This window comes from Aethalodelphis obliquidens, unplaced genomic scaffold (assembly GCF_003676395.1).
Source record: "Aethalodelphis obliquidens isolate GAN/ISIS:26980383/991018 unplaced genomic scaffold, ASM367639v1 scaffold33, whole genome shotgun sequence".
Taxonomy (NCBI): domain Eukaryota; kingdom Metazoa; phylum Chordata; class Mammalia; order Artiodactyla; family Delphinidae; genus Aethalodelphis; species Aethalodelphis obliquidens.
Window position 1 is genome coordinate 5,917,180 of NW_020837977.1, and position 19,924 is coordinate 5,937,103.

Sequence of the window (19,924 nt, forward strand, 5' to 3'; positions counted from 1 at the left end):
GTTGAGCCTGCGCGTCTGGAGCCTGTGCTCTGCAACGGGAGAGGCCACAACAGTGAGAGGTCCGCGTACCGCAAAAAAAAAAAAAGTCAGTTTAACAATGTAACTGACATGTGGGTTTTGAGAGACACCAGAGCAGGCGGTTGGGGGAAGGCTGGGAAGCCAGGATGCTAGCCCTGCCCCTTACCAGTTAGCAAGTGTGATGCCCTTTATCTCTGCTTCCTGGTCTGTAAAATGAAGAGAATAATAGTACTGACCTGTAGGGATGTGAGAATAGTTAAATGAGTGGGTAAAGCACTTACAACAGTCTGACTCCCAGGAATTACTTAACCATTGGCTGTTTTTGTTGTTACTGTTATTATCGTATATGATCTCTGAGCCTCTGCTTTCCCCACTGTAAAATGGGGGTTATACCTTTTTCACTGGGTGTATTTCACCTAGTAGAGGCTCAAGGTTCTTTAACGGCAGGGACAGACCTAAAATGCTAAGCACAGTCACTGCCATACTATATGCTCAAAGAATAGCAGCTATTATTAAAGAATAATACATATTATATATTTTTAAGCAAACATATGGCTACTGCATGCTGGCTGGCTACTGCAGTGTTTCCATGGAAAGAGAAGATGTTTCCTTCCCTTGTGAGATCTGCACATCTCTTAATAGCCTTTGCAGGTACTCTGAGTACCTGTGGTACTCAGTAAGTACTTTCTCAATTAATACACAGTGAGGGTAGGAGTTAGTTCTGGGTGCTCCTGTGATTCGGTGAAGAATGGGAAAAGGTATGATCTGAGATGTAAATTTGGTAGGTTGATTACATTTTAGGCAAGTAAACCATTTTTCCAGATTGATATGATTGAGGTTATGAACCCAAGCCAGCTCATCTGCTTCCAATCTTCATACACTGGTTTATTTTACCATCCGCTAATTTGCAACATACAGTGATACACTTTTGTTCAATGCCCTGCTCTTCTGGGACTTTTCTATTGCTGTGCCCTTCACTGATTGTTCAGATCTCCATCAGAGGAATGATTAAGGATGATAAAACCCTAATTGGACAACGTTTGATTTTTCAGTGGTTTCATAAAAGGTATGGTAATCAAAGAAATTTGAAACCTAATTGTGTGACCTTAGGCTAGTTTTTAAACGTCTTTAAGCTGCAGTTTCCTCATCTTTCAAATGTGACAATTATAATAAATATCTCATGATGTTGCCACGAGAAGCAAATAAGCTATTGCGTATAAAGTGCTTAGCACAGTGCCTGGCATGTGGTAAACACTCAATATATATAAGCTATTTTTAAAGTGACTACTCTTCCACATGAAAATTCTATGTAAATATTGCCTATGCCATAAATTGAGACTGTTATATTGCTAACTCAATTCTTAAAATTGGAACAACCTTTTCAGACCGTTGTGCCATGTTTCCATTCTTATAACACACTAAAAATGTTTAGATCCCACTTTGGCATCTAAATGTAGGTATCTGTTAAACGTCATCAAATGGCACATTTAAGATTTGTGTGTTTCATTATGTATATTTTACTTAAAAGAAAAAAGGACCATAAACAAATATGAACTCTAATGATATGAGCGCTGAAGTGTTTTGGGGAACTATATTATGTCTGCAGCTTATTTTTAATGCGTGTAGAATAAGGTGGTTTTATGAGGAATAGATGTGGGAAAGTAAATAGATTAAAATGTTAATGGTGAAATCCTGGTGGTAGGTTTCTGGCTGTTCACTGTATAATTCTTTCAACTTCTCAGTATGTTTGAAAATTTTTTGTAATAAAATATTGGTGAAAAAAGTGAACCTCAGATACTTAAAGTGTCCCAGGAAGGAAACATGTATTTAGTTTTCACTGCGTACAAAGCACTCTGCCAGGTTCCAGCACATATACAATGAAGTATGACACTACCTCTGCCTTTAAAAGCTCACAGTCTGGTTGGGGGAGATAAGACTTTTTAAAAATTTTGGCAAAAACTGAAAGATCATGTTGTGTCAATTAAATTATGAAGGCAGAGATTTCCAGTCCGTGGCTTAGAGATCCCCAGGAGTTGCAGAGCTAGTACTGAAAGTCAGCAAGTTCTGTGCAAAGAGCTCTGTCGGAAGGATGAGGAAATTAATAGGTCACATCCATTTTTAACTCTTTTTCACATACGGACGTTCTGTTATGTTTATGAAAATATAAATTTTCTTGTCCGAAAATTCACAGTAGGTTTTTGTCATCGGGTACTTTCTCCATCAACAGATTAAAAATAGGCTATCATTTGGGTTCTGAAATGTTTTGGTGTTCGAAAGAGGGCTTCATTCTCAAGAAGGTTAGAAGCCACTGATCTAAACAAAAGTGCTCTCAGAGTTCAGAGAAAAGAGCTCTTCAGCTTGCTGAGGTCTGGCCAGGCTTCAAGAAGGAGATGGAATCTGAGCTGAGTGTTTGGGAAATGGGTAGAATTTGAATAGGTTGAGAAGGGATGGAATGCATTCTAAATGAGGGACCAATACGAACAAAGGTAGGATCGTTTGGGAGACTGGGAGGAGACCAGTTGAGCTGAAGAGGAACTGATAGTAGATAAGGTTGGAAGAATCATCTAGAGCCAAACTAGGAGGTGGAGGACCCTGAATACTAGGCTAAGGAATTTGGACTTTATCCTGGAGCCAGTAGAGAAGCCACTGAATATTTTGAGTGAGGGATTGATAGGGTGCAAGTGTTTTAGGTATGAATCTGGCAGCAGTTTCAAGGATAGATTAGATTGAGGGAGAGATGTGCAGCAAAATGGAGGCTCATCTGATCTGCCAAGATTTCGTGTGTTAGAAACCTGAGCTTGTGTGGCAAGAATGAGAATTGCCAAAAAAAAAAAAAGAAAAAGAAAAAAGAAAGTGAAATCGCAGGAGACATTTTACTGGAGCAGCTGTCACTTACCAAGTATCACTTCTTTTACCAAAAAAAGTCAACTAGTCCAGACCTCGACGTAAATCATTGCACAGGGCTACTCCAATATGCTATACTTTCTGTGAATAATGAGTTTTGAAACTGAATAACATTTCTTGTTGGCTGTGTATACCCTTAAGTTCCAGTTTAGTCTAGGTATGTTGGTTTGGTTTTCATAAGGTTGTATTGCTATTTTGTAGAGTTAATATTTTTCTACTCTCTTTTAAGAGAAAGAGGATGACTTTAAATTTTTAGAGGAATAATAATCATATTCCAGATTGGGATACCTCATTTTCCAAATGGGTATTAACCAAAGGTAGATATATACACTTTTAGATAAAGAAGAAAGAGTTGAATGGCTGCTTATAATCTTTAATTTATTAATTCAATTATATGTCTAAAATAAGATCTATAAAATTTATACATTTGGGAATATTGCTATCTTGCACTTTCATATTTCGTGTAACAATTTTATTCTGTTTACATATGCATTTGGTATCCCTTGATGCCACTTTTTGAGTCATTTGACACATTTTTAAAAAACACATTTCCGGGCTTCCCTGGTGGCGCAGTGGTTGAGAGTCTGCCTGCCGAGGCAGGGGACACGGGTTCGCACCCCGGTCCGGGAAGATCCCACATGCCGCCGAGCGGCTGGGCCCGTGAGCCATGGCCGCTGAGCCTGCGCGTCCGGAGCCTGTGCTCCGCAACGGAAGAGGCCACAGCAGTGAGAGGCCTGCGTACTGCAAACAAAACAAACAAAAAAACAACCCCCATACATTTCCACTTTGGCCCCATGATTTGAGCAGTCATTAAATCTGTGAGTGATACTATCATTGAATCCAAACTATAACTTAATATTATGATGGTTATACTTTTGTCTTATAGGTTATTTGTCATCTGTACAGCATAATTGTATCTCTTTAAAGGGCTTTTTAAGGCTTACTTACAGCAATATCTAACATTTGTCTTGGGCTGATCGTGCCCCACAAATTATTATTAAATCTTTGTGACTTATTTACCTCTCTTTTTACTGAGTCAGGAAGGGTTCTCTCTAAACACACAAAAATTCCAATGATTGATATTCCTTTATGCGAATGTATCTTCTCCAAAGAGTACTTTGCTCAAAATAACATGAGGGGCATGTGTCCTGTAAGTGAGAGGCTTTACAGGAACCTGCCCATACATTGACAGAGTGATAATTTGGGAAGAATAAAATGTAATCTTCTGTGTGATCATACACAGTGTGTTTAATTGCCTTATGCAGTATGCCTAGTGGTATGAAGTCAGTTGTAATCTGTTTTTTAAAGTCAGTTGTACATTTTTACCTTCATCCATTCCTTCAATGAATATTGTGTTCCAACTCTGTGTCAAGCATGGTGCTATGTTCTGTAGAGATATAAAAAGCTGGAGTTCCTCTCATGAAGAAATTTATAATATATTCAAACGGATAAGACTGTGAAATGTAAAATGAGGTTGAGTAGGATATGTGTTCTAAATGAGGTACAAGCTCAAGGAAAAGAAGAATCACCCCTGAGTAGCAGATTAGGCAAGACTTCACACAGCAGGTGGGACATTGGTTGACGGGAATTTGTAGAACCTTTAATGTCAGAAGGAAAGGCACTAGCCGTACTGTGGATTTGAGGAAGCATTAAACAGCAGCTTGGTTTAAATGTTGACTGTATATATGGACATGTGGTTCTTTATCTGTAAAAGGGAGATAATAAGTGTCACACAGGAAAGTTAGGACAATTAGATGTGACCTTATATTTTGTAATATTCTTATATTCTTGTAAGTTACCGTTTGTTATACAAATGTAAAATGTGTATGGAAGAACTGGCAAGGAAAGGAAAAAATAAAAGTATAAAAAGCTTGGTCTTAGAGTATAGAGGGCCTTATGAATACGATAAAGGAATGGTAACTTAATTTGGGAGAAAATGGAGAGCCTGCTCTTAGACCTCAGAGCCAGGAGTGACTCACTCAAATCTCGGCTAAGGAAAGATAAGTATCTCTGCTCAAAATAGAGTAGAGACTGAAAAGCAAATTGGTCAGCTTTTCCAAGAGAAGAGGTATAAGGTAATTAGGTTAGTGGCTGTGAAATTAGGGGGGGAAATTGTTGTAAAGAGTAGAATGGTAGAAATGATAGACTTGGCAATGGAGTGTGAGGAAAGAGTTGCTGGGAGGAATGAATCAGGGTGAAAAGGAAACTTTCTGTCTAGGTGGCATGACCATTACAAAGGGATAGAATGAGGAGTTTGCGTTTGAGCAGGTTGATTTGACCTTGATCCAGGCAAGGGCCTTGCATAATTGGAATGTGAAGATTGGTCCCTGTGAAAAAGTTGTGCATGTGGATAGAGATTTGAGAGTTGTCTACGTGAAGGAGATTTTTTTTTTAATTGTGGAAAGACATAACTGTGAGGGACAATTTAGATAGATGAGGAGGTAGAATTATAGAACCACAGAGTAGGAAAAGGAAGAAAATCCAGAGAAGAAGACATATACAGGTTAAAAAAGGGAAACACTGCTGTGTTGTGTTGGTCAATGATGAGAAAAGTGTCAGAGGAAGGCCCACTCCACAGAAGAATTAAGGAAAATCAGGATGGAAAAAGTTTGCATCGGGCAATTAGGAAAGTCCTTTTAGTAAAATAGTAGCTATAAAGGGATGATACAAAGAATTAAAGACAGAGTAGATATTAAGGACTTGAAGGCAAACTTTCAGAAAACTTAGTGATGAAAGAAGGGAGAGAGGTAGATCATGCTTGAGAGAAGTTTTTTTTTAAATCAGGGCAGACCTGCCTTATTTATTTATTGGATTTTTAAAAAACTTTTTATTGGAGTCTAGTTGATTTACAATGTTGTGTTAGTTTCAGGTGTACAGCAAAGTGAGTCAGTTATACATATATCCACTCTTCTTTAGATTCTCTTCCTGTATAGGTCATTACAGAATATTGAGTAGAGTTCCCTGTGCTATGTAGTAGGTCCTTATTAGTTATCTATTTTATATATATGTCAATCTCAATCTCTTAATTTATCCCTCTCCCCTCTTTCCCCCTGGTAACCATAAGTTTGTTTTCTACATCTGTGACTCAATTTCTGGTTTGTAAATAAGTTCATTTTTACCCTTTTCTTAGATTCCACATATAAGCAATATCATATATGTGTCTTTCTCATCCTGACTTACTTCACTCAGTATGACAATCTCTAGGTCCATCCATGTTGCTGCAAATGGCATTATTTTGTTCTTTTTTTATGGCTGAGTTATATTCTATTGTATATATATCCCACATCTTCTTTATCCGTTCCTCTGTTGATGGACATTTAGGTTGCTTCCATGTCCTGGCTATTGGAAATAGTGCTGCTGCCTGTTTTTAAAATTAGGGGAAGTAGAAGGAAGTAGTCCCTCGAGATGGAAAGATTGAAGATGTTGAGACCAAACAATCAAATATTGGAGCATTGTTGCAAAGAAGGTATGGCCGTGGCGTAAGAATAAAGGTATAAAATTTAAACGCTGCTAGAGGAAAGAAAACCTCTATTGAGATTCATCAGTGGGAAAATGGGAAATGTTGTAGAAAGATCATTGAAAGATTTAATGCAGCTTCTACATTCTTTATAAAATAGTTGGCGAGGACATGTGCTAAAGAGGATGGGGGATAAGGTGCGGTTTGGAGTGTTGAGTAAAGTAGAAAAGACTTGATGGAAACTTTCAGGCAGTAGAAATGGAAAGGTGGGATTGTCAAGCAACAGGATGACTCAGAAGAATACAGAAAGCATACATTTTAGTGGATTCAGTTAGCGGGTGAATTGTGGTCTCCTCTCTTATGCTCAGTCAGCCAGAACAGAGCCGCAGAGTGAACAGTAAGAGATTGCCAATCCCGAGAATGGAGCTTGGCAAAAAAGATGCTTGGAAAAATGAGGTGACGCTTGGGATTCTAGGGTGGGAGTTCTGGGTTCCAGACTGGGCTGGTGTGGTTGGAGTGGGAGAATGGATAGGGGTTTAGAAAGACGGGATATTCTGAGGAGCATTAAGAGCTAGTCCAGCAGAAGTGAGCAAATGAAAAAGGTAAAAGGTGGTGTTATTTAGAGGCAGTGCAGTTCTAGGAAGTGGTGTCGCTGAAGTATTTAATTACCAAAGTGGAATGAAAGTAAATCTCATTGAAATAGAAGAGAGAAAGGAATCATAAAGAGTAGTAGAGGGATAATGAACAGAGTTTGTAAAGTCCTGGAGCATTGAAGTAGGAAACAAAATAGAGAGGAAGACCGAGCGTGTGCCAAGCAAAGGCAAGCTGTACTGTCACAGTTAGAAGCAAAGTTATGAGATGAGCTTAGATACTACCTGGGGAGGATCTACGGCTTACCAGGCTGGTGCCTTTGCTGCAATCCTGGGCAAATTCTTTTTTTTTTTAAGAAGATGTTGGGAGTAGGAGTTTAATTTATTTTTATTTTTGGCTGTGTTGGGTCTTCATTTCTGTGCGAGGGCTTTCTCTAGTTGTGGCAAGCGGGGGCCACTCTTCATCGCAGTGCGTGGGCCTCTCACTACCGCGGCCTCTCTTGTTGCGGAGCACAGGCTCCAGACGCGCAGGCTCAGTAGCTGTGGCTCACGGGCCTAGTTGCTCTGTGGCATGTGGGACCCTCCCAGACCAGGGCTCGAACCCGTGTCCCCTACATTAGCAGGCGGATTCTCAACCACTGCGCCACCAGGGAAGCCCCTGGGCAAATTCTTAACACAGAGGCCGGCTCCCAGTCCATCCGGCACAGCTGTCCTCTGGGGGAGAACGTGCTTTAACTGCCCTCTTAATTTATAGTGAGAAATATAGCTAAGCAAATGGACTGGGTACTTATCTCCTCTGATCAGCCTGTCATCTTCCTGGAGGTTATGTGACTGCAACATTCAGATTATAATGAGAAGTTGCTTGATGAGCAAGAAATCATGGTATGATGGGTTCGTTGGATGATCTTTATAGCTAAAGTCCCCAAGCTCCAATGATCTGATAGCTCTGTCTCCAGTTAAATTTATGGTGAACAAATACAGGGTTCTCTTTTCCATGGACCACTAAGCAGTGCTGGAGAGAAATGCCCACATTTTCTCCTGGAATCCTCTATCACAATTGCCATGTTCACCATCCTCCCACTAGCCTGTTTCTTCAGAAAGATTGTAATGACTGAGGTATATGTTTTCTTTTTTTTTTTTTTTAATTTTTAAAGGTTACTTTCCATTTACAGTTATTACAAAATATTGCCTATATTCCTCATGTTGCACAATACATCCTTGAGCCTATCTTATACCCAGTTGTTTGTATCTCCCACTTACCCACTCCTATATTGCCCCTCCCCCCCCAGTGGTACCCACTAGTTTGTTCTCCATATCTGTAAGTCTGCTTCTTTTTTGATATATTCATTAGTTTGTTGTATTTTTTAGATTCCATATATAAGTGATATAGTATTTGTCTTTCTCCAACTTATTTCATGTAGCATAATGTCCTCCAAGTTCATCCATGTTGCTGCAAATGGCAAAATTTTATTCTTTTTAAGACTGAGTAACATTCTATTGTGTGTATATATATATATATATCACATCTTCTTTATCTGTTCATCCATTGATGGACTCTTAGGTTACTTCCATATCTTGGCAGTTATAAATAATGCTGCTGTGAACATTGGGGTGCATGATCTTTTCAAATTAGTGTTTTCATTTTTTTCGGGTACATACCCAGGAGTGGAATTGCTGGATCATATGGTAGTTCTATTTTTAGTTTTTTGAGAAACCTCCATACTGTTTTCCACAGTGGCTGCACCAGTTTATATTCCCACCAACAGTCTACAAGGCGTCCCTTTTCTCTACGTCTTCTCCGTTTGTTATTTGTGTTCTTTTTGATGATAGCCATTCTGACAGGTGTGAGGTGATATCTCATTGTGGTTTTGACTTGCATTTCCCTGATGATTAGCAGTGTTGAGCATCTTTTCATGTGCTTGTTGGTCATCTGCATTTCCTCGTTGGAAAAATGTCTAGTTCTCCTGACCATTTTTTTAAAATTGAAATATAGTTGATTTACAATGTTGTGTTAGTTTCTGCTGTACAGAAAAGTGATTCAGTTATACATATATACGTATTCTTTGTCATATTCTTTTCCCTTATGGTTTATTACAGGATATTGAATATAGTACCTTGTGCTGTACAGTAGGACCTTGTTGTTTATCTATTTTATATATATAGTAGGAAGTGGATGGACCTAGAGTCTGTCATACAGAGTGAAGTAAGTCAGAAAGAGAAAAACAAATACCGTACGCTAACGCACATATATGGAATCTAAAAAAACAGTACTGATGAACCTAATAGCAGGGCAGGAATAAAGACACAGATGTAGAATGGACTTGAGGACACAATGGGGGAAGGGGAAGCTGGGATGAAGTGAGAGAGTAGCACTGATATATATACACTACCAAATGTAAAATCGATGGCTAGTGGGAAGCTGCTGCATAGCACAGGGAGATCAGCTTGATGCTTTATGATGATCTAGAGGGGTGGGATAGGGAGGGTGGGAGGGAGGCTCAAGAGGGAGGAGATATGGGGATATATGTATACATATAGCTGATTCACTTTGTTGTACAGCAGAAACTAACACAACATTGTAAAGCAATTATACTCCAGGAAAGATATAAAAATAAAAGAATAAACAAATGGTACCTAATGAAACTAAAAAGCTTTTGCACGCCAAAGGAAGCCATTGACAAAATGAAGACAACCTACTGAATGGGAGAAAATATTTGCAAATGATATGACCCATAAGGGATTAATAGCCAACATATATAAACAGCTCATACAACTCAACATCAAAAAAACAAACAACCCAATTAAAAAATGGGCAGAAGAATTTGCAGCAACATGGATGGACCTAGAGATTATCATACTAAGTGAAGTAAGTCAGAAAGAGACAAATACCATATGATATCGCTTACACATGGAATCTAAAATATGACACAAATGAACTTATTTACAAAACAAAAGCAGACTCACAGACATAGAAAACAAACTTATGGTTACCAAAGCGGAAAGGGAGTTGGAGGAGAGGGATAAATTAGGACTCTGGGATTAGCAGATATGTTTACTTAATATAATCATGATTTAGTCCTTCCTCTTGAGTTACCGCCAAGTTACCGTGATTTGATTTTGGCTGTCCTGAGGCAGTTGCCCTAATGATTGATCTTAGACAAGTCACTTAGCTTTAGATTATTCTAATTTACTTTTCAAAGGGTAAGCTTAACTTTAATGTGAAGTTTGTAACAGATTCTGTCCCAGAAGAAACACTTTGATTTCTCATAATTACTTTAATAAAGACACTCTAATGATAGAAGTAACTATAAAAACATGGCCTCTGGACCTAGCACAGTGCTGAATGATTTTTAAGCATTTATCTTTTTTAATCTTCCCATGAGTATGTTATCCCCACTTATAGAGAAGGAAGCTGAGGCACACAGAAGTTGAGTAATTTTTCCAGGTTCATACTGTTAATAGCAAAGCTAGATTGAACTTCAACTGATAATTCCAAAGCTGGTGCTTGTAACTCTTTATTCCTTCCTTTATTCATTCATTCATTTATTTATTATATATTTTAACTCTGTTCCCTATTGCTCCCTGGTACTATTCCCCAGGAGAAAGGCATTCAGGGTAGGTAGGTACAATACTGCTGCTACTAATGATGATGATAAATATAGTTTCAGTTCCTTATTTGTATCAGGTACTTTACATATGTTTTTATGGATCCTTATTGCATTTCTATAATATAGATATTTTCTTTGCTTGTGATGAGAACTTTCAAGATGCACCCTTCTAGCAACTTTCAAATATGCAGGACAATATTGTTGACTGTAGCCCCCATGCGGTACATTACATCCCCATGGCTTGTTTGTTTTATAACTGGAAGTTTGTATTTCTTGACCTCCTTCACCCATCTCACCCACCCACAACACTCCTCTGGCGACCACCGATCTGTTCTTTGTATCTATGAGTGTCTGTTCTCTTTATGAGTTTTGCTTTGTTTGTTCATTTATTTTGTTTTGTAGATTCCACATATAAGTGAAATCGTATGGCATCTTTCTCTTCTGACTTGTTTTACTTAGCATAATACCCTCAAGGTCTATCCATGTTGTCACAAATGGAAAGATTTTATTTGTTTTATGGCTGAGTAGTGTTCCATTGTGTGTGTGTGTATGTAGGTGTGTGTGTATATATATATATACACACACCTACACACACATATGTGTGTGTATGTATATATCACTGTAGATATTACTTTTAAAATATTTTATATGAGATAATTAAGGTTGAAGAGATCATATAACTTTTACAAAGTCTTATAGCAGGTAGCTGGATTATTTGCCTCCAAAACCAAAGTGCAAAGAAATTGCTAGATGGAAGTTTGTGGCACTTCTGGAGGGTAGCAAGTTGCCCAGGATAACTCAGGCCTAAAGTACATGGACAGGTGAAGCTGTTGAGGGGATCAGGGAGATTAAAGGGGTAAAAGAGAATTTCTGAATATTTTTAAAGGATGAGTAGGTCCTTAAGTATCAGATGGAAGATTGGAAATTTGGAGTGGTAGGAAAAAGAGAGACTCTTGAGTGGTGGCAAAAGAGACTAAAAGTTGTTATTTTCTGATAGACTGAAGTCACGTAATGCAGGAAAAAGTATGGCAGAGATAAAAGAATTCTTCCATTATTTAGAGGAGAACACGTCACTCAGATTTTTCTTTTCAGATAAATAGCTCAGATGGGATCACTGTTCTCAGACATGACAGCATTTGAAATCTCTCAAACTTACAAAAAAAAATTCAGCATGTTGTGTTTTTAAATGCAAAGCTTTAGAAGGGTGCTCTATTATATCACCTATGGCATATTTATAAATGTCATGGCGCTAGTGAGGATGGGTAAAGTTCTGGTGGCCAGAGATGATTCTTTTTAACTTTCTGGTGGATGTATGCTTGGCAACCACAAAGCCAGCAGTGGTCTCCGTTTATTTGGCTTTCGTTCAGAAACTATTTTCCATCACAATAAATCACCAGTCTCTTTAGCATCAGGTAGCGGGTGATCACAGATTCAATTACAGTACCTGATAAAATCGCGAATATCCTGGTAGTTCCTTTATATACTGCCTCTTCTCTTCAACAGTGAGCCTTTTAAAAACTTGGGTTCATCAGGAAAAGGGAGTCTTTATTCTTTAGTGTATAGATGAGTATATTTGAACAATGGCAAAAAGCAATGGGCTGGGGGCCTAAAAGAAAAAGTATCCTCTTCGTTTCCTTCCTATTCTTTTTGCCTAGTTTTAATGGCATTGCAAGTATAATTGAATGCGCCTCTTGGGAGTGAAAGCTGTACTTGATTAAGCTAATTATGGAGAGTAGTTGGGGTAGGTCTTGGGGTACAGGAGTAGGAGTGGTTTGGCGTAGTCAAGCTTTCGTGAATTTTATAGTCCAGTCTACAGATTCATAGACCTTAGATTTGGCCAAGACTTAGAAGTCATCTGGGCTAACATCTCACACTGTAAATTTCTTCTTCACCATCTTTCCCAGGCAGACGGGTAGGCGTGGACTTTCTGCTTGAGATCTTCCAGCAAGTTCACTAGCCTGGAAGCGTGAACGCTCTAGGAAGACAAGGACTGCAGGGGTTTTGCTTTGCACCGTGTCCACCAGGTGTGGCAGTGCCTTGCTCTGTTGTCGAGTAGCTCTAATTATTGGGAAGTGCCGCTTACTGCTAGTTTTCAAGACTTGGAATAAAATATATCCAACATGAAATCCCATTTCTGCCACTTACTGTGTAACTTTGGGCAATTTCCTAACCCCTCTGATTTCAGTTTTTGCCTGTGAAACAAGAAGGCAGTACGTAACTAGTGAGTTTGTGTGTTGTGTTCCGAGACCTACTTGTAGAATTGTTTAAAGAGATTAATCAAAATGTCTACAAAGAATCTGACACGTCGGAGGTACTTTGTAGGACCCATTCCCCTTGGGCCTAATTCTGATCTTTTTCTGGGTGTGTGGTATTTGATACTGAGTTCAGATCCCATGGTAATTTGTCCAGTATAGAGTGAAATAGAACCATTGTTTTTTATGTACAGGGCGTTATATGAGTTCTTTTTAAAGATGTAAAATAAGGATGTGGACAACTGGACATGAAACCGTGCACCAGCAGTGGTGTCCCTGCCTTCCTAAATCTGTAGCTATATAATGGTTATGAAGAGCAAAATCATTAGGTTTCCTGGAGGCGTGAAGAGAGGAGGGAAATACAGGCTTATATCAGAATCTATTAGCATCAACTAAGACTTCTAATCTGAAACAACTGGTGGAAAAGAGAAAATTTCAGTTACACTATTATTTGGTCTACATTAAAGCAATCAATTGAAGTGATTCCCTTTGGACTCACTGGTTTTATTTTTCAACTTGGTTTAGAGACAGTCTAAATAATTTTTTTTTGAAAGTATCGGCTGCAACTATTTATAATGTGAATTTTCGAATTACTCATTATGCACTCGTAAAAGATTTGAAGGCCCAAGAGGGTGAATTTGTCCTTTGCCTGATGTTTATAAGAGATTGGCAGTGTTGAGAGAAGGAAAAGCTTCATTTTCTCCATCATCCTTTCCCATTCCAGAATGTGTTTACTTGGTGAGAGAAGCCACCCCAAATATTCTCTTGTTAGGGCCTTCATTTTGGGAAACATGTTATTGATTTTTAAGTAACCTCTAAAGTATTATTACACTCTTCTTGAAAACCTGTTAATAGGGATGTATAACTTCCACAAAGTAGGCTAGGCAAATTCCAGTGATAGAACTTCACTAGTAGTTTCTAGGGAAACAAGAACTTCACTAGTAGTTTCTAGGGAAAACAATGATGCTATTTTTTTTTTTTTTTTTTTAAAAAAGCTAAAACTAGGGGAAATAGGGTTCTGAGGTATTCTGCCTTATCTGTAGGGATGCAATAATCCCCTCACTATATCAGTAAAGTAGATTTCCTTTGGAGAACCTATAGCATAAAGAGAAATGTTTTTAGTTTACAGACCCAAGGGACTTTACTGAAGGTTATGCTTTCCACAAACTGTCTGCTACTGTTATTTTGAAATGGAAAATTTTATTTCTGCTTCATTTATATTTAGTGTGGTTTGGGTACTAAGTGTACATCAGACCTTGATGAATTGTCATGGCTGGGTGGTAATAACAGTCCATTAAAGTGAGCACTCTGTTTTTTAGCCATGCTGGATAACTGAGAAAGTGTGTGTGTGCGTGCACCTGTTCTTGAGCATCATGAAAGCTGGTGTTATTTCCCACTTCTTCAAGTCTTTCTCTTCTATCCTTTGGACTCTATTTGGCCGAATGGCTACAAACCCAAGGAAATAATTTCACATCCACATTTTGTAAATTTTGAGACATAAAAGCAATTTAGTAAACATTTAAGACAACAATGAATTGAACTACTTTTAAAGTGTTTCTATTAAAAGGTAACTTGCCACAATAGATTGTTTCCTTAGGAAGAAAAACTTAACGTGGGAATTTCTTTTAAAAAGACTCTTAGGAATATTAATCTGATTTATATTCAAATACGAAAAGATTGATTTTTAAATGATTTTCTTATAATTATTTTGAATGTTATATCTTCTCTACTATGCCTTTATAAATATTAATTGGGTATATGATATATGTTGTTTATTTTTGTAGTTAAAACAGAGCCAATGAGCAGCAGTGAAATAGTTTCAACAACAGCAGACGGGTCTTTAGACAATTTCTCAGGTTCAGGTAAGGAATAAATATTAGATTTTCACAGTAATATGAAACATTATTTTTCCTAGTTTACATATACAAATATATGTGTGTATATGTATGTGTGTGTACGCATGTGTATATGTATATATGTGGATATCATCTGTGTAATACTGTATAGTTTTTCTCAGCGTCACATATTTGCAATTCTGATGTTCTTGTTTGGTGTGATGAAGTGTTTGCTGAAAATGTTGGTATTCTGTAAAGGAGAAAAAAATCAAAAGGGGAATTGTTCTCCGTCTTCTCTAAATTATCTTTATTATGTTGATGACTCCTTCCCTCTGTCTCTCATCTGTGTGATTTTTTCTTTCTTTTTTAACAAATTTATTTATTTATTTATGGCTGTGTTGGGTCGTTGTTGCCACATGCGTGCTTTCTCTGGTTGCAGGGAGCAGGGGCTACTCTTCGTTGCGGGGCGTGGGCTTCTCACTGCAGTGGCTTCTCTTGTTGCGGACCACGGGCTCCAGGCGCGCAGGCTCAGTAGTTGTGGCATGCGGTCTCAGTAGCTGTGGCTCGCGGGCTCTAGAGCGCAGGCTCAGTAGTTGTGGCGCACGTGCTTAGTTGCTCCGCGGCATGTGGGATCCTCCCAGATCAGGGCTCGAACCCTTGTCTCCTGCATTGGCAGGCAGATTCTTAACCACTGTGCCACCAGGGAAGTCCCTATGTGATTTTTCTAATCACGCACAATTTGGCTTCTGATAGCCCCTAAACAGACTTGCCACGGCATCCTCCTAACTAACTGTCATGTCAACTAGAGATCAGACTTTGTCAAGCAGCTTTAGATCCTTAATTAATTTTTTAATCTCTTTCATTTTGAGAAAGCCTGCCTTCAACAAACAAAACATACAAGTTTCACCTCCATGATGATGAAATTGCTGATAAGAACGTGACTGTGATAATAAATTCACTGTGAGGCTCTGATTGTATCTTTTCCAAATTACCCAGCTTGGACTCTTTCAATTAAAACTCATTCTTATCGGAAGTAATTCTTCAATTTTTTAACCCTTTTCAAGTGATTTGCTGTGTTTATGAGACCTCTCCATCGGAAATGCTATACTTTTCTAAGTTTGTGATTGATTTCGTCTAGCTCTTGGGATCATTTCACATACACTCCAATTAGAAGGAGTTATAAATAGATATAAAATGAAATGCAGATGCACAACTTTTATGCTGATGATACCAGCTGGAGGCAATAAGGAGATAACAACAGGTGTTACACCCATAGTTCTTTCATAAAGCATTTACTAGAATTTGACTTATGTCAGGCAGTGTGCTTGGTGCTGTTATGGATTCAAAGGTGTATGAGAACGGTCCTGCCTTGCGACTTAATAGGGCGAAGTAATCACCAGGCCATCATAGTACAGCTGGATAATGCTGAGGGAGGCCCGGGGACCCCTAAGAATACCCAGGAAGGACCCAACAGAGACCGAGTTGGGGTGGGGTGTGGGGTGGTCAGGGAGGGTTTCCTGGAGAGGATGCCTGCACTCAGCCTTAAAGAATGTGTAGGAATAAAGCACATGTAGAATTGAGGATGGGGAAGCTGGACGGGTGGAGTGTTCCGTGGGAGGAGACCAAGGCACGGAGGTGTGGAACTTGGAGGCACCACTGATGGTTCAGTATTCTTGGTGTGTCCGGTGTGAGCAGTGCGGGGTGTGCTGCACGGAGAGGAAGGGACCAGAGTCTAAACAGGCAGGTGTGTTCCACGTGGCATGTGTGTTTTATCCTGAGTGCCACGGGAGGCATCAGGTTGCGTGATCACTTTCCCTTATGGAAGGACTCAGGCAGGATGGAGGGGAGGTTGGGGAACTGAAGGGGAGAGAACAGTTAGGGGTTTTTGCAATCATTTTCACAAGAAATGCTGAAGACCTGAGATAGGGTGCTGGCAATGGCTGTGAAAAGGTGATGGATTAAGATGTATTTATGAAATAGAATTTATGGTCATAGTGCCCAATGAGCATGGTGGGGATGAGTGAAGCAGAGAGAAAAGGGAGGAGTGAGGGAATCGGAGAGGTATGACTGAGGAAGAAAGGTGGTAGCTTCTGTTTGGGGCTTGTTAGTGGTGATTTAACACGTACCTGAAGATGTTGGAGCTCAGGAAAGATCTGGAATGGAAATTCTGAAAGTGTACAGAGAGTTGACGCTAGCAGGGTATAACAAGGTTGAAGACAGAACCCAGGGAAAACCAATACATAAGAGATGGATAGAGGATAAGATGAAAACACAGGTGATTGGGGAAGAAGAAAAAGAGTATTGAAATGGAAGTAAAGGCAGGAAAGAAACTTCAAGGAAGCACTTCTATATGATAGATTCATATACAGGTTTTAAAAATGGTTTTTTAAAAAAAATGACATGAGAAAATGTTTACTTATATTAAGTGTAAAGCAGATTATAAAAGAGTAATATGTTCCGTATAATCACAGTTTTGTTTAAAAAGACATTTATTTGTATGTATTTGTGTCTGTGTGTATGTGTATAAAAATTAATGGTTGGCTCTCTCTGAATGGTGGAATATAATTTGAATTTTATTCCTTCTGCCTTCTTCATATGTTTTTGCAGAGCATATGTATAACATTCATACTTTTAAAAAGTAATCATGTTAAAGTACAAGTTAAAAATCACATACTAAACTGCAAAGAGATAATTTTTTTGAAAGTATCTGTGAATAATAGTATTGCATCATGGTTTCTCCTGATTTTTATCACAGTACTGTGGGGAAGAAGTTCCTCGTTTTTAAGAAATACATATAGAAGTATTTATGAGTAAAGGGACATCATATTTGCAACTCCAAAAAAATGTGAGTTATACATGTGCGTAATACACACATATAGAGAGAGAAAGAGAATAAAGGATAAAGTTAATCTCATAAAACATTACCATTTGTGGAATTTGGGTGAAAGAGATCTGGGAAGTTTTTCTACTATTCTTGCAACTTTTCTCCAGTTGTCGAATTATTTCAAAATAAGAAAATAAAAAATGAGAAGCATGAATGAATTTAACCTATGGCAGTTTCAGTGGACAAGCGGGCTTCATCTCCCCCTGTGCCCGCTGGCCTACATGCCCTACTTCTGTGTCTCCAGCATAGTTCCTAGCAGATAGTATGTGCTCATAAAGTTTATTGAGTGGATGAATGACTTAATGAATACGATGAGGAAGTGGAGACAGGAAAGAGAAAAATGTCTTTCACGTGGATAAGTGGTAAAGGGAGAAGAAGAGAAGGTAGTCTGTTAGAAAGAGGGCTGGAGGGTTGGGGATGGCATTTAGGTCAGGGTGTTTTGGGCTGCCAGCACGAACTTTATAGAGGCAGGGGTGAAAGGTAGAGGTGACCCTGATGGGGCAGCAATGGCTTAAATTCAGAACAGAAGTGGGTCAGCCTAGAAAAGGAATAACTTTTCCACAGAAATATCAGGGAAGGTTGATGGAAAGTAACACAGATGAGTTTGAAGTGGAGGAGGAGGAGACAAGACTTTGAGGGAATTCCTGCCTGATTCCTCTGTTCGAACCTTCCAGTGGCTCCCATTCATCTCTGAATAAAAGCCGATTCATTACAATTAGCCTGCAAGCCCCATCAGACCTTATTGCCTGCTTCCCTTGCCTCCTGCTGTTCCTCTAATAAGGGCCTCTGCAGGGGCAGTGCCTCTGCCTGGAACACGTCTCTGTGCACCTGCCTGACTGCTTCACCACCTTCAAATCCCACCATTGAGGCTCACCCTGACCACCTTACTCAGTGTTACAAAACTCTTACTATAGACTTCCAGAATCCCCCACCCACCCAATAACACTTCGAACCTTTTACAAACTATATCATCCACTTGTGTATTAGGTTTATTGCTGGTCTCTCACCCCCACCAGAATGTAAGCTTGAGATGGCAGGGATTTGGTCTTCTTTTGTTCATTTGTATCCCTGACACCTGAAAACGTATCCAGCTTGTGTTAGGCACTCAGATATTTACTAGATAAATTATTGAATACATGAATGAATGATGGCTTCTACTTTTCTCTCTGAAGTGACTCAATATGAGAAGAAAATTGAGGATGCCAGTAAAAGACGAGTTTCAAATAACTTCATGTATCTAGGCTAGATAGAAAAAAGTGAAGGAAGGGGATAATAAATTGAGAGAGGATAAGGATGTCAGGGGGCCTGCCTCTCTTGATGGGTTGGAGAGTAGATGAGATGGGAATAAAGGAATGAAAATTCTGGAAGAAGAGGATGTTCCTTCCTTAATCTCAGAACTCAGTGAGGCCTCCACCTGATGCTTCTGGAGTTGGTTCTCTGTACTTCCCTTCCTCAGCCTTTATCACTCCTTTAAAAATTACTGGATCATCTTTCCTTCTGCTAAACTGTGCATCATCTTTGCATCATCTTTCCTCCTGCTAAACTGTAGCCCTATGAGAACAGATACTGTTTGTCTTGTTCACACTTACAATCCCTGTGGCCATCATAGAATGGAGCTCATACGCAGTGGTCAGTACATGTTTGTAAATAAACAAATGAAATCAGTCAGTGCTGTTGTGGTTTAAGACTGGAATGGAGAAAGAGGTCCAGGATGTGGTCTTGAGCTTGATGGTTGACGTAGAAGGCCAGAGTTGAGGCCAAGACAGAAATGAGAAAAGCGCTGGATGCATGACCCAAGATGATGTTGGGATGTGTCAGGGGACACAGTCAGATACTAAAGTTTTTGATAAATGCAGGGAAGTGCTTAGGAGGTGGGTCATTCATGGAAGTGTTAAAGAGTCGTCAGGAACCTCAGAGAAGGGAGGGTTTCGTGGGAGAGCAGAAAAACAATGATTTGGAAGAAACAACAAGGAGGATGTGTTTGTAGGTCTGGAATCTGAGAGAATGAGCAGCCTCTACTGGGAAAAGATACGCAGGAGAAGTAAGGGCCTTGGAGGAGGGCTTAGCGGAGGGTGGAGGAATAGTTTGGTGAAGAGACTGAAGCTGTAGAGAATCTCATTTGCCATAGATTGATGGTCTGTGTTGGACGCAGAGGAAAGGATCAGGTGACCTGGGGAACTGGGTCAAGGCATAGGCAGCACAGAGCACCATGGGGATGGACCTTCATTTACTGTTGTCTTTTACTTTTTCTCTTCCCTTCTCTCCTCCTCTTCTCCTCCTCTTTCTTTTTCTCCTCTTTCTCCTTCCCCCTCCTCTTCCATCCCCTTCACCCACATCTCCTTCTCTCCCCCCACCTTTCATAAGTAAAGATGTGAA

At 39.3% G+C, this 19,924-nt stretch overlaps 1 protein-coding gene across 1 annotated transcript in view; it reads left to right on the plus strand.

The window, feature by feature from the left end:
* EYA1 (EYA transcriptional coactivator and phosphatase 1) overlaps nucleotides 1–19,924 on the plus strand; it is a 160,678-nt gene that overhangs the window by 16,277 nt on the left and 124,477 nt on the right. The window contains exon 4 of the mRNA XM_027127924.1: nucleotides 14,614–14,691. Coding sequence (XP_026983725.1) covers nucleotides 14,614–14,691 — 78 coding nt within the window. The remainder of the gene's footprint in view (nucleotides 1–14,613; nucleotides 14,692–19,924) is intronic.